At 37.3% G+C, this 14,032-nt stretch overlaps 2 protein-coding genes across 4 annotated transcripts; one reads left to right on the top strand and one right to left on the bottom strand.

The window, feature by feature from the left end:
- Positions 1-3,345: 3,345 nt before the first annotated feature.
- LOC133877078 (uncharacterized) lies at positions 3,346-5,474 on the bottom strand. Of its 2 annotated transcripts, none has more exons than XM_062315311.1 (2): positions 5,324-5,474; positions 3,346-3,772 (listed from the first exon to the last, which is right to left on the bottom strand). In XM_062315311.1, exon 2 carries the CDS (start codon positions 3,769-3,771, stop codon positions 3,535-3,537), a length of 237 nt encoding a protein of 78 aa, XP_062171295.1. In that variant the 5' UTR covers position 3,772; positions 5,324-5,474; the 3' UTR covers positions 3,346-3,534. The 2 variants fall into 2 exon arrangements, with proteins under 2 accessions (XP_062171295.1, XP_062171296.1); XM_062315312.1 differs by having other exon boundaries at positions 3,346-3,783; positions 5,324-5,472.
- A 153-nt stretch (positions 5,475-5,627) lies between these two features.
- Positions 5,628-13,905, top strand: LOC133878348 (uncharacterized). Of its 2 annotated transcripts, none has more exons than XM_062316871.1 (5): positions 5,628-5,703; positions 5,939-6,150; positions 6,236-6,358; positions 9,211-9,429; positions 13,071-13,905. In XM_062316871.1, exons 2-5 carry the CDS (start codon positions 5,983-5,985, stop codon positions 13,542-13,544), a joined length of 984 nt encoding a protein of 327 aa, XP_062172855.1. In that variant the 5' UTR covers positions 5,628-5,703; positions 5,939-5,982; the 3' UTR covers positions 13,545-13,905. The 2 variants fall into 2 exon arrangements, with proteins under 2 accessions (XP_062172855.1, XP_062172856.1); XM_062316872.1 differs by having other exon boundaries at positions 5,666-5,792.
- Positions 13,906-14,032: the final 127 nt, after the last annotated feature.

The raw sequence follows: 14,032 nt of genomic DNA, 5'->3' as shown, positions 1-14,032 counted from the left end.
AATTAGTGATTTAAATAAAACATGGTGGACAGAAAATGATGTATCTGAATGCCAAATATTGGATTTTTTTTAAAAAAAAAATTGAAAAATTCAACAATATATGAAAATCAGTTTAAAATAACCAGACAACCGACGGTTGGTAAAAACCGTAACCGGTCTACCGGTTGCGGTTATTGAAATAAGAATAACCGATGACCCCGGTTGCGGTTGCAGTTATTTGATTGCAGTTATGAGCAAATAACTGCAACCGCAACCACAACCGGTTGTACACCCCTACTAAAGGCCAACTCAAATTGAATCAAGATTTTGGGCTAAAGTTTCATTAAAAAAAAAAAAGTTCACAAGATCTCCTTAAGCAATTCTAATATTTTATTGGCCTTGATGAGCCAAAAAGTTGACTCAGTCCGGTTGAATCTTGGTTCACTGGCCAAGAGAAAGGCGGCCCCACTCAGTGGTATGACACAACAGGCTTCTGCTTGAAGAGAAAACATCTGCAACAAGAAGCATGCTTGGAAGCAAAAGCAAGAAAAAACACATTGGTATCAACTAAAACTCAGCTGCTTGATCAAGTTACCATTTTGACATCTTACAAGCAGGGATGAGCATGGGAGGGGGGGGGGGGGGGGGGGGGTTTCCCCCTTTTTGCCCCCGCCCCGCACTCTTGCAGGTTTAGAAAATGGCACCTGTAAACCACATAAAATTAGTGACATCCGTGCGGGGGTGGGTGATGCAAGGCGAGGGATGCGGTTGGGTAGGGCGGGGCAGGTTTTTTTGGTGAAGAAGATGTTGTGTGTCGTTCCATCAACATAGGTGAAGAAAATGATCAAGAGCAGTGTTGTGTGCTCCGTGCGAGGTGAACACTGAAAAACAAGGGGAAGGGTTACACAATAACACCAAAAAAGAAAATCAATGTAAAGTACGGATTCATCGCAAACAAAGAACAAAAAAATACAACCCAGCAACAAAAAGCACCAAATAGAGTTCATATTCATCACTTACCAGAAACCAAAAACCTAGAAAGTAAAAGCACTAAAACAAAAAACCCAAAAGCAAAAACACCCAAAAAAGAGAAAATAATTCTCAGAACAGTAGAAAAAAATGGACAGATAGGTTGCTCTGTTCTTATACCAAATCCACGGTTTCTTTTAGCACAACCTCCAAATCTTCCGCCTTGTTATCCATCTCAAACATCTTGTTTTACTGGTGCATCAGCAAATTGAAGTAGATATTAAAACTGGAAGGGGAGGCTAAACTGAAGAGAAGACAAAAATGAAGAAGAAGTTGTGCGGCGCTAGGTTCAAATAAAAGGGAAGAGTCAAGAATTTAGGGTTTTTTTTTTTTTCCTCTTGCGAGGCAAGGCGGGTCTCAGGTTTTTTTAAAACACCAACCCGCAACCCACCCCACCCTGCACGGGTTGGGCAAAATCCAACTCGTATCCGAATATAAAACACTGAAAACAGTCTTAAACTGGGTGGGGCAGGGCGGGGCCTGCGGGTAGGGGCGGGTCTCGTGAGTCCTGCTCACCCTTACTTACAAGAAAGGAACCTAGGAATGAAGGATGTCGCCGCAACAGGATCTGGAAACTTCCACAAAACCACATGCAACTTGAAAATGAGATCTCAATAGGCAAAACCATAAACCCACCAACAGAGATCTGACGCATGGGAGAGAGGGGAGCCAATGAGCAACCGAGTGATCCTTAAAACTGGGTGGAGAGCTATAATGGCCCAAGAAAAACACTATTCATACTTACGCTATCACCTCAAAATAATTAGTTATTTTGAAATTTCCTTAGAATCTCTTAAAAGAAACTCAGTTTCATTTAGTAACTAAGCAATGTTGAGACTTAACACTCATAACTAATCTTTATAAACCACCAACTTTATGTGAATTACTCATCATCTTCTCAATGTGTGACAGAAATGTTACAAGAGTGGCAGCATGTGGCTTACATGCGCGAAGGTGGAAAGGCTAGAGTGGAGCGGAACATGCCAAAGAGTGGGATGATGGGGTGCATGCACGGAGCAGAAGGCCGGATCGCAGCAGATCAAACTCCCAAGTTGCAGACAAACAGAAAAAGAAAGAAGAAAGAGGAAAGAAGAAAAAAAAATATGAGGGAGAAGAATAAGAAAAGAAGAAAAAAGAGGAAGGGGGAAGGATGAGGAACTCCTCCTTCCTCTTTCGTTGATTTTCATGGAATAAACTCAAAGATTTATGGAGAGAGAGAGAGAGAGAGAGAAATTCTCTTGAGCTCTCTGGAAGGGCTATTTCTTGAGTGGGTACCGACTTGAACGGGTCATAAATACCTCATCCAACTTCTAATCCAAAGGAAGTCAAAAACGAAAAATAATCTTTCGAGTCAATCGCCCCTAAGAGGTTTGTCAAGCCAAAGCAACACCAATGTCCTTGATGGAGGTGGTAACATGTAAACAATGGTAACAACAATGACGATAGTGGTGACATGATGACAATGGTGGAAACAATAACGATGGTACTCAGGCGATTGATAGTGGAAGCATCACAATGACAATAAATGCGGTAATAGATGGTAGTGGGAACATGAAGACAATGATTTTTTTTTTTTTTTGACATGCCCATACAAGAGAGAGGATTCAAACTAGTGACCTCCGCTTCATGAGGCGTGGTCCCCACCCGATTGAACTACCTCTTGGGAGACATTAAGACAATGGCTATATTATGTGGTAGTGCTAGTAATGGCAGTGGCAGTAATAACAGCGGTAGCAATAGTAACAATGATAACAGTAGCAGCGATGGCAACTATAACAATAAGCAGATCATAATTTTTTACTATTGAGGTATGAAAATTGACATTTCCTTCAATGATTTAAACTAGAAATTTGAATGTTTGAAAGTCCCAAGTTCGACATGCTATTAAAAATTGAAAAGGATTATCCTATTAATCCAACAAGAAAAATTAATGGGAAATTCACAAATTTTGAATCCCATTTTAAAATTCCTCATTCAAACATAACATTATGGCTTATGTCCTCTTAGTTATTGAAGACATAGTGATTAAGGCCAACCAAAGCATACATTTTAGATCCAGCCTTAGTTCTTGCATCACAAGATGCTTAACAAAAAGAAAAGAAAAAAATAAAACTCTATAACTTACTCTTCTCAGTTTTTCTTTTCAACTATAGACCATTATTCTTGAATTCTATATTTGTTAATTGTTCTTCAACTCTACATGTGTTATATCATTGTGCTTGGCAATCTCAAATTGGCAGGGTACCTCTCTTAAGATTCAAGAAGATCAAATACACACTTTTTTTGGCTTTTTGGTATAGACTTCAATTATGAACATATTTTTCTCATAAAACAATGGGATAGAAGATCCTGTTGGGAGTTTATAATGCATTTAGACCAAACAAATTACATCGTTTCTAATTTTTGCAAAGCAGCATCCTAAGTTAAGGCATATCTCGACCCCATTCAACAACCCAAGCAGCTAGTACTTGCTAGTAAACTAATATTTGGAACTGGTATGTTTTTAGCCAAAGAGTAAATGATTGTCTACTTGAACAAATGGGCCAGATCGGGATCATCCAAGTTCACATCCAACCATCCACTGAAGCGCATGTACTCTACATAATGTTCTGGTGGCTTCACAGCACGAGGCTTTCTTGGAGTAAAGCCGTGAATCCTCTGAACATCCCGGGCAAGCCACCTCACATATGCATGATCCAGAGGAGGCACAACCTTCAATAGTATCTCTTCCCTTTCTTGTTGCTTCACAGGCTGATTTCCCATGCTAAGGCCCCGCTTCAAAAACAAGTAAATAAATCAATCAACAAGAGGCACATTCTATACATTAGCAAACGAAACAAGACTTGCATCCAGTGAAGGTTCTTTGCAACAATATCCTCCGACACCATTGCATGGATGTAGCCACTCGTGTGGATGCATCTATTCCTTTATTAAAATTGCTACATTGACAAGATTCTTGGGAGTAACAGGCTTACAGCTAAACATTTTGGTTGAGAAACATGAAGGAAGAAGAGAAAGATTATGGCAATCAACAGAAAAAGCATCCAGGATGAAGCTAAGGGTTTGAGACAGCAGTATGGAAAACAGAAATGATTTCAGCCATGCTCGGAGCACAAGAATCCTTCGACATTCTAAGATGTCACTGGCCACCCTTCATTGTAGTGAACAAATTATCATCTCATTCATTGGCACCCAAGTTTTTTTTTTTCCAAATGAGTAATCTAATTTCTCAAAGAAGCGAAGAGGGGCAAAACGCAGTGTATAAGAGAAACACTCAATTAAGAACTCAAGATCTTAAATCTTATTCATTGGAAATCTATGAAAGCTAAAAAAGACTACCTATTAGAATGCACCTCTTATTTTTTATTTTTATTTTTTTATTTTTAGGAACTCTTCCAAGACAGAGTCACTTCGTGTACCCACCCCTGCTAGGTAAACCTCGGACCCGTGTAAAGCGCCTCCTTCACACGGATCGGATAATACTCCGACTTCACCGGCGGGCTGGCCCCAAAGAATTGTTTGCACCCAAAGGGATTCAAACCTCAAACTTCATAGGACTACAACAAAGACAAAGGCCTTTACCACTTGAGCCAACCCCTGGGGGTTATTTGAATGCACTTGCAAAGCTTACAAAATGAAGTTGCACTAAAGCTTCACTTCCAGGAGATTTAACTTGATTATTTGATAAATGTGGAGAAAGAAAATAAGATTCAAGGCATTGGCAGAATTACAGAACAGTGCCGGATAATGGCAAAGAGTTGGCAACATGAGACGACTAAAAAGACGGTTATATCAAGAATGACATTGAACACCTATTTTTCAAGCAAGGTTTCATATTTCTACAGGAGCTTTATTATCTATGTCTATGCAATGGGATAACAGTGGTACTGCCAGAATGCCATTCAAACTAAACCAAATCAAACTGAGCCCTAACCACCCCTATATATTTAGAAGTGAAAAGAGAGTGTTTCAATGGGAAAAAATACACATCCATTAGCTATCTTAACAGAATGCGATTATGAGAAACGGGAAAATATAACTTGTGATCGATATGACTTTAAAATGAATCAAATTATGTTAAACCACAATAAAATTCAAAATTTCAGTCCCCAAGTTAATTGCGGAGAAAACGAAGGAAAAAAGAAAGAAAAGGAAAATCATTCATCGAAAAAAAGAGAAGGAAAATCCAAGGAAAAATAAATCGGTAATGTTTAAAGTCTTGGAGCAAACAGAATTCCCAATTGGCCTAAACAACAGTAAGGGAATAACGGAAGTGAGCATCGTCAGCATTCGGATAATGAGGAAGAGCACTAACCTTGTAGTAGAATCAAGACTCTCGCTTCTTTTTTTATTTCCCTTCGGTTTTCTTGGCAACCAAACAGAGGGCTTTAGGAAGGCAAATTATAGAGAGAGAAGAAGAGCAAGTTGAATACTCACAGACCGCTTATCAAATTGCGATAAGAAAATGGAACAGAAAAGATTTCTGGGTTCGAGAAATGGTTATATGGGCTAGCCCACATCCGGAGGTCTTGGATAAGTGACAGAGGCCCATCAGTCCGGCCCATTAACTTCCGGTTCGATTCAGGTAGCCCTTTTTATATAGCTCTTCAGCCTCTTCTCTTTAGCTATCTGTTCATAATTTGTTCGCGGTTTTACCCTTCAGTTTACAGAATTTGCCAATATTCGTCGATCTTGGTATGTCTTTTTTGGTCAGATTTATTATTTTACGAATTTACAGATTCATTGATCCTAGGCTTTCGCTCGTCGAGCTTCTCCTTTGAAGGGTTTGTTTAATTCTTGAATTTTTTCTATTCTTAGTAGAATTTCATATTTAATTGTCAATTGTTGATATTGGCTAACCTGATCTTAGTAGAGATTTTTACATTGATTCAATAAGAGAAAACTTGGTTTGTGATAATGGTTTGAACAGATTTTTGGTTCAGTATTTGAGAGGAAGAGGAAGGAGAAAGTGAAATGAACAAGTTAGGGTACGGGTTGAACCTGAGGCTGTCAGCACAGAAGAAGAAGCAAGAGCAAACAAAGCCGCCCCGGCCGCCTCCTTTTGGATTTAATGATGAAGATGACGATGATGTGGAGAGGGATATTTCTCGGCAGGCTAGCAAGAACAAGTCTCTCAAGGATGTGAGTCAATGCCCATTTGGGTTTGATTTCTTTGCAATGTTGTTTTTATTGGCTCGACTTGTTTTTTGAATTTCTGCTTTTGAAGATTGAGGAGCAGCGGAAGAAAGCTTTGGAAGAGGACCCCACGGTGTTTGATTATGATGGAGTTTATGATGAAATGAAAGAGAAAGCTGTTCGGCCTCGAGTGCAAGACCGTGCAGAGAGAAAGGTAAGTCTTGTTCCTTCACTCTGTTTAAGTACTTTTGTAGAGCATAACTGAATGGTTTACGGCCAGAAGGTCTGGTAATCAATCACGTAGCTAATCTCAAAACAGTAAAACCTTTAATTTTTGAAGAACAATATAATGATCGTCTTTCAAAGAGCGTCAAAGTTTGAAGTCAAGCATCTTAAAATTGTGGTTGTATATTTTATGTTTTATATGTGTTTTTGGTATGGCAGTTGTGGGGCGACAGAGATGTGAGTTTCTCGTATGATCTTTTTTAATTTTTATAAGTAAGCAGAGTATCATTAAAAGTGAAAAGCGTAACCTAGGTACACAAGAAGTATACAAGAAAAATGTCTAACTAGGAATTTTCTTGTATGAACTGTATCAATCATATGAAAAATTTCCCCTCCCATCTTCACCCTCATTGAAAGGGCACCTTTATCTAATGATATTAGTCGAAAAAGAAAATAAAGTGGCATGCTCAACTATGTAGAATCAAAGCATAGCAGCAATGAAATTATGTTGATGCATTTTGATTTTCTTCTTTTACCTTCTTATGAAAGACAGTTAGAATTCAATATATTCTGAAGCTTGAGAGGCATCCTCCATTTTCATATATTTCGTGCCCAGTTTTTATACACTTTAATAGCAACAGGGCATGTAACCCTGCTTTGAACGTTTCATACATTTTTAGGAGGAACGTGGTACTTAATTAGCGATTGCAGTTTGCCACTGACCTGGGGAGGGAGGGAGGGAGGGAGAGAAGACATCTTTCTGAAGTTTGAAACTTTAAGCATCAATTTCTTTAACTAGGTTAAGGAACTGGGATTTTCTGGTTGAAATAATTGGGATGCTTAAAGTGTTAGCGGTTAGGATAGGTCTAAGGTACAAGTCTTGCCTATCCGATAAAATAAAATAAAAGGAAAATGGGCTTAAATCAGGCTTCCTCCATTCTGAATGATTGTTTTCTGCTGAGAGCTTGTTGAGCATCCAAGCTCTTCTGTTTACCACCACCAGATACTTCTTTTTCTGTTGGTAACCGAGGGTAAGTTTGATTCACTGAGGGTAGTTTACCACCACCAGTTTTGTTTCACTTCCTTGGTAACTGAGGGTAGTTTGATCTTAATGTTTCAACCTTGAAGAAAAAAAATAAAATTTGGTCATATGGTGGGTGAGTATGTTGAAACTATAGTTGTGTCAATTATCAAGCTTGGGAGTGTGAAAGCATAATATTTGTGTAAGATTGGCTATTCAAAATGAGCAATTACATAACACAATTCCCTCTCACAAAGAAGTTATGGACATTTCTTTTCGCACGAATATTAATTGCCCCAATATAGTTTATGTTTAATGCACAAATCCATCATTTTGAATGAGGCCATTGAAGAAGTTTGATTGATCCATAATAATTGATGAGAGGCACCGGTTTAATATTGGTCTTCAATGAGTTCTAGCACTAATGATTATTATTTAGATTTAATAGAATTAGAGAAGGAAATGTCTTCGGACCAAATGACATTTCCTTCCCTCTAAAAGAACAGAGTTGAGCCCGAGATCATGGGCTCAATCATGAATAATCTATGGGTTCTGCTACTATAAAAAATAAATAAATGAAGATAACATTTTGCTGAATTAAAAGTTATTTTTTTTGCATAATATGATCTAAGAAATCTTATAATGATTAGGAATATTCAAAAGCTAATTTATCATTATCAGCTTTTTAAAAGTAATGTGATGATTCTAAAATTCAACTTGTACCTAGTTATCCACCACTCTTGGAGAAATCCCACGACCTACCTACTTGTCTAAAAATTGAATTTGAGATAAGAAAATGAGATTTGCATAGTGAGTGAGACCTCTCTAGTGCCAATTTTTATTTTTTATTTTATTTTTATCAGTGTCCCACTGTTTTGTTTCACTTCTTTGGTAACTGAGGGTAGTTTGATCTTAATGTTTCGAACCTTGGTCTCATATGACTTGTGAATCTTATCATATATTTCATATGAAACCATGTTTTCTTTTTTAAAAAGTGAACAAACTTTATATTTGAGGTTTCAGTAGAAAAACTCTTACCTCTTTACTTGTCTCAGCACTATGTGATCAAACACTCAAGAGATAATTTAGTCGGTGAACGGAATTTAGTTTCGTATACCAACATTTTGTTTCATATCTCAAAGAGCCTTTTCCAAATAAAGTTCTTTGTTTTTCTCATGTTAATGTTAAAACTTTAGTAGCTAAAAAAGCCAACATCTTCAAGTTACTAAATATGGATTTCAATTTTAGTTAGAAAACTTTTTTTTAATAGGTAATCAAAGAAATTTTATAAAAAGCGTAGGCGCCCCTGAGCATACAGGACGTATACAAAAAGACACAAAAACAGAAAAAGCAAAGAAAAACAAGAAAAACCACCCGCAAAGACCCACCACAACAGAAACCCCAAAACACCTCAGCAAAAATCAGCCCACAAACTCTAAGCAACATTATATCACAACAAGAGCCCTCTTGCTTTTGCCCCAGGTAGAACCAAGACTCCTAGCATCAAAATTGATATCGCTTCTTTAGTTCTCTTTTCCCTTTAATCTTAGGAGTGGATTAGTTAGAAAACTTGGTAGTTAGTTATGGGCACACAACAATCTCTTTTTTCAGTGCTTTTGATCTTTTTTCTTCATTATTATTTTATATGTTGAGAAATTGGAGCATTTGTTTTTTCTTACTTTTGAAAAAAAGAAATTGGAGCAATTATTTTTAAATTTCTTGTTCTTCGTAGATGTCGTTAAATGATGGTTGTGCTTGCCAAAAAAAAAAGGTGATTAAATAGTGGTTGTAACTGATCAACATGCTTGTTTCTGTTGCAGTCAAGATATATTGAGATTTTGAAAGAAAAAGCAAAAGAACGTGAGCAATACCGTGAGATAGTGTTTGAGCGAAAAATTGCTAAAGAGAGAAGCCAAGAGGACCATCTCTATGCAGACAAGGACAAATTTGTCACGCGTGCTTACAAAAATAAACTTGAAGAGCAAGCAAAGTGGCAGGAGGAAGAACGTTTGCGTGAACTTCGAGAAGCAAAGGAGGATGTATGTCTAACTTTTTCCCAGTCTTCTTGTGATCTAAGTTCAGTTCTGATTGACAATTATGATCATGTTGCTTTTTTTGTCGTACTTTTGCCTGTGATGAACTGAAGATTGCCAGTTTATATTACGCATCTAATTCTTGCATCCTCTTGTGAATTCCTGCTTTTTTTGTCTTACTTTTTTTCCATTATTTTTTTGTTTTCTTTTTTTATTATTATTTTTTTTGGTTTTAGTTTTTTTTTTTGAATTCATAAGGACATTTTTATCTTACTAAAAAAAATTTAGGGTCATTTTTGTCTTTTTGTTGGTCTTATTGGGGGGGGGGGGGGGGTGATATTTCTTTTTTATTCTGTTTGCTGCACTTTGGCATTCTTCTTCTTCTTCTTTTTATTTTTTATTTTTTAATCATTTAGGCGGATGGCATACTGATGTTTTAATAGTTGGATTCCAATGTCATTTTGAGTGGGGAGACTAAAGGCACTTAATGCAACTTAACTTTATTTTTTGTCTTTATTCCTTGTCCGTAACTGTTAGGTATACACTATGCTCTAGGTTGCAATCAGGAAGAACATCAATGATATACTTCCCTTATGGCTGTTTGACTGCCTCTTGTTATGAATTAACAAGAGATTTTTTTCTCTTGAAGTTTTGCGCGAATTTGGGATTTTCAAGCATCTAAACCCCAATTTCAAATTCCATAGCAAAAAGTGTCATTCTACAATTCCACCAACATTCCATTACAATACCACCATCATTATCCTTTAAACTGCCACCCAAGCAAGGCTGTAGATACCTCCCCATCCATAGCTAGGACTTCTAACACAGTATAGGCAGAGGCTGTGTGTACCCCTTGGAAGGTAAAGGGTAAACGGGAGATTCAAAACTTGGATTGCTTCATCAACGATGATGCAAAGGGTGCATCCAATAGGCGGGGAAAAGGCAAATCTCAAGCTGTTTTGTGTTGAGGGCTTTGGGGGTTTTTTTGGGGCTTTGCTGTTTTGTGGGGTTTGGGTTTGTTGGGTTTTGGGTTTTTGGGGCTTGGGTTTTCCGCTCGTTTGGGAGCCTCTTGTGTGTACTACTTGTGTATTCAGGGGCACCTTACATTGCCACTGCCATCATCTTCACAACCATCAACACCATCCCCATCTCCTTACAACCACCTTTGCCTTCACATTGCCATCATCATTGTTGTTGCAACTACTTTCACCATCCCCCACACCACCCTTGCCTTAATGCTACCACTACCATTGTTGCTGCCATCATGTCATCCTAGTGCCACTACTACCACCGTTGTCACCATTCTTATACTATCATCATTACTTCCTGCCGCCAACACTGTTGTGCTGCCATCACCGCCTTTACCTCTATCATAACCATTCTTTTTTCCATGCCATCGCTTGTGTTTTTGTTGTTATCATTGTTGTTGGTGTTGCCGCCATCACTATAATTAACACAATATCACCCTACACCACCATCATTAGGTCATTACCACCATAATAACTTCATCATTTTGACTACCATGATGCTCTACTTTCTTAATTTTTGAATATGCATATCCAAACTATAATTTTTTGATGGGGATTGAAATTTCTATCAACTTAACTTTCATCATTTTGAAAATTCTCAGATTGTTTTCAAATTTTTTATCCAAGGACAACCTTAAGCTTTCATTTCTTTATGTCTGGACAATCTGGTTCATTTTTATTTATTTCTTTATTTATTTTATTTTTATGAATAATTCATATCTTTTTGAGAGAAAAAGGGTTAAACCCACGTACATGAAGAGTATACAATATGGACTCAACCCTATAAGCTGCTACAATGTTAAAAAGCTAATCAAATCAACCAAGTTTGTAGAGACAAAGTTAGGAACATTAACAAGAACCCAACCCAAGAGAGATCTCAAAAAGGGAGATTTTAGAAAGAGCAAGATTGTCTCACTATCATGTTTATCTGGACACTCTGGTTCATTTGAAGATTCTTTGACTATAGGTCTCATTTTGTCATGCAAAATTGTTTCATTAGCCGCAGTTTCATTTCAAACTTGGTTTACTAATTTTATTCCCCCCCTCCCGGTTAAGGATATATTATTTCATGGAATTGGTAATTTATTCCTATATATTTTGAAAATCGGATATCATAGCTTTCTGTATATGCATATGTCGTAGAGGGGCAGTGCTTTCAAATTTGTCTCACGTTATGCATTTGTGGTAGTGCTTGAAAGGATTAAGGCTGTCTAGGTCTTGTACTTGGAGTAATAAGATTTTCTGGAGGTGTTTGTAGATGCTTGTGGATTACCTTATGGAGGTTCATTACATCTTGTAAATATGTTCTGTTGAAAAGATGGTGGGCTGCCAAGGAAGTTTGGAACTCTTGTCTGATAAAAGAGAATGAGTGTATAATATGTAATTGGAATATTTTATTGCTAAGTTATTTGTGTATCGATGGAGGAAAAGGGTATGTTTTTTGAGAGAACATGCGGCTAAATGTGGAGCTTTATGCCAATTATCTCCTTTATTTTTATGCAATTATCAATGCATGGTAGTAGTAGGTAGGATATTTCATGACCTCATTCATTTCTAAAATCAAGCATTCATTTTGTTCGGTTAAGTTTGATGCATCCAGCAAAAAAACCTCTTGGAAAAAGAAGGATTAAAATCAAAGTCATTCGAAAATATGGTCTACTTTTGGTGTGGAACATAATTGGCACTCTTTATAGGCTAGTTTAGTTCAGTATTTTTTTTAAAAATATATATAATATTATATTTTGTTAGTTACTTTAGTTATTTTGTAAGTTTCTTCTTGTGGGCAGTTTGTTGTGAGCAGTTTTGTTTGTTCCTGTGTATACTTTGGGTTTGATGGTCTTAGGGTTGAGGGTTTATTTGGGTCTTTTTGGGTTTCTTCTTGTGGGCAATTTTGTTTGTTCTTGTGTATACTTCCTGTATACGTAGGAGCGCCTTACATTTTTATAAAATTTATTACTTATCAAAAAAAAAAAAAAAGCAAGTTTACAAAAGTAGGGGTTATCTGGTAATTTTTTAGATTTACTAGAATGGGCTGTTCTAGAGGCCCATGAGTCTTGTTTCATGTTTTGGAGTCTTTTCCTTCTCTCTCTCTCTCTCTCTCTCTCTCTCTCTCTGTTTTTTTGGGTAGTTTCTTACTTGTTTTAATAGTTCTTTTTTATTTTTGTTTATGAATCTTAGTTTTTGTTGATAAATGATTGGGAATATTCATTGCACTAGGGGATCTTAATCCTATTTGTTAACTTTGTCCTTGGGGTGGTATATAATTCCTGAATGTTTTCAATTGTAAATGTCAAGGCATAGACTTATAGCGAACTATTATGAGATAAGAGCGTCTGTTTCGTTAGGTTCAGGGCATCGTCTAGACAGGCTAGGATTGGGTTGTGTGACATAATCAATGGGGAAGGCTCTGGGTAGTAAGCATGAAAGTGAGGGTGGTGCATGTCGGTGTTACCTTAATGTGGCAGGTTGGTTTGGTTTAGTGGCTCCAGTTCCTATTGGCATGTTAACCTTATATGTGATCAAATCAGGTGGCTTTAGGCAGGTTGTTCTTGGTGTTTTTGTGTTTTTTTCAAGCTCTTTGAACTCATACTGATAATTTACTTTTGGGCTGATTTATAGGTTACAAAGAAGAAGGACTTGAGCGATTTTTACTTCAACCTTGGAAAAAATGTCGCTTTTGGTGCGAATAAAGCTGAGTTGAGGAAACCCGAGAAGCAGGTTGAGTCAAGGAAGGCGGAGAGACAGCCTGAGTCAAGGGAGCTAGAGAAGCTTGAAGAAAAAGGCTCCACTGATACATCAGATAAAGGTCAGACATCGGATAACTCAAATCCACCTTTGGAGGTTTCAGGTGTGGAAGAAAAACATGGAGGTGAAACTTCCTCTCTGCCTAAGAGAAGCTTCATGTCCTCAGATCCAATGCCAGTTACCAACACTTCAGTTCAAGAAAAAACTTCAGGTGAACAGCCGCCATCAGATGAACAAGAAAAAACTTCAGGTGAACAGCCAAAGCATGACCATCATAAGAGAAGTGGGGATGCAGTGTCTGCAGCAAAAGAACGGTATTTGGCACGGAAGAGGACTAAAGAACAGTAAAAGCTCTCTCTATCTCTATCTCTTTCTCTCTGAGCATGTCATGAGAGTTTTAAAATCCAAAAGAGAAGTTCTTCTCATTGTAATCTGTGTCTGTACATCTTGGCCTTCCCATTTAGGTTGGAGTCTAATAGTTTTATGATTGATTTGATCTCTCAAGTATCAGGTTCAGCAATCAAGAAGGAAGAACATGAAAAGCCAAGATCTTGATCTCTGATATTAATGTTAAACCCGATTGTATTTTTTTAGTCTAGGAAACATGTTGAAGCCAGTGACCTAAGATCCATCATGCTCATATTTAGAATGTTATTAAATTTTTAACCCGTGTGAAAGCCAAAAATAGTGTATATGTTTCCATTGGTCTCGATTTGATTCATGATCTGTGATATTAATGCTAAATCCTGAGGAATGCGTAATCAATGTTAAGTAATATCATTGAATTGACTCAATTCAGTTCCAAAAGAATTCAAATTACCTATTGCAGTCTATTA

This window comes from Alnus glutinosa, chromosome 9 (assembly GCF_958979055.1).
Source record: "Alnus glutinosa chromosome 9, dhAlnGlut1.1, whole genome shotgun sequence".
Classification (NCBI taxonomy): domain Eukaryota; kingdom Viridiplantae; phylum Streptophyta; class Magnoliopsida; order Fagales; family Betulaceae; genus Alnus; species Alnus glutinosa.
The sequence above is the reverse complement of the archived record's forward strand: the minus strand, read 5'-3'. Positions and strand labels throughout refer to the sequence as shown.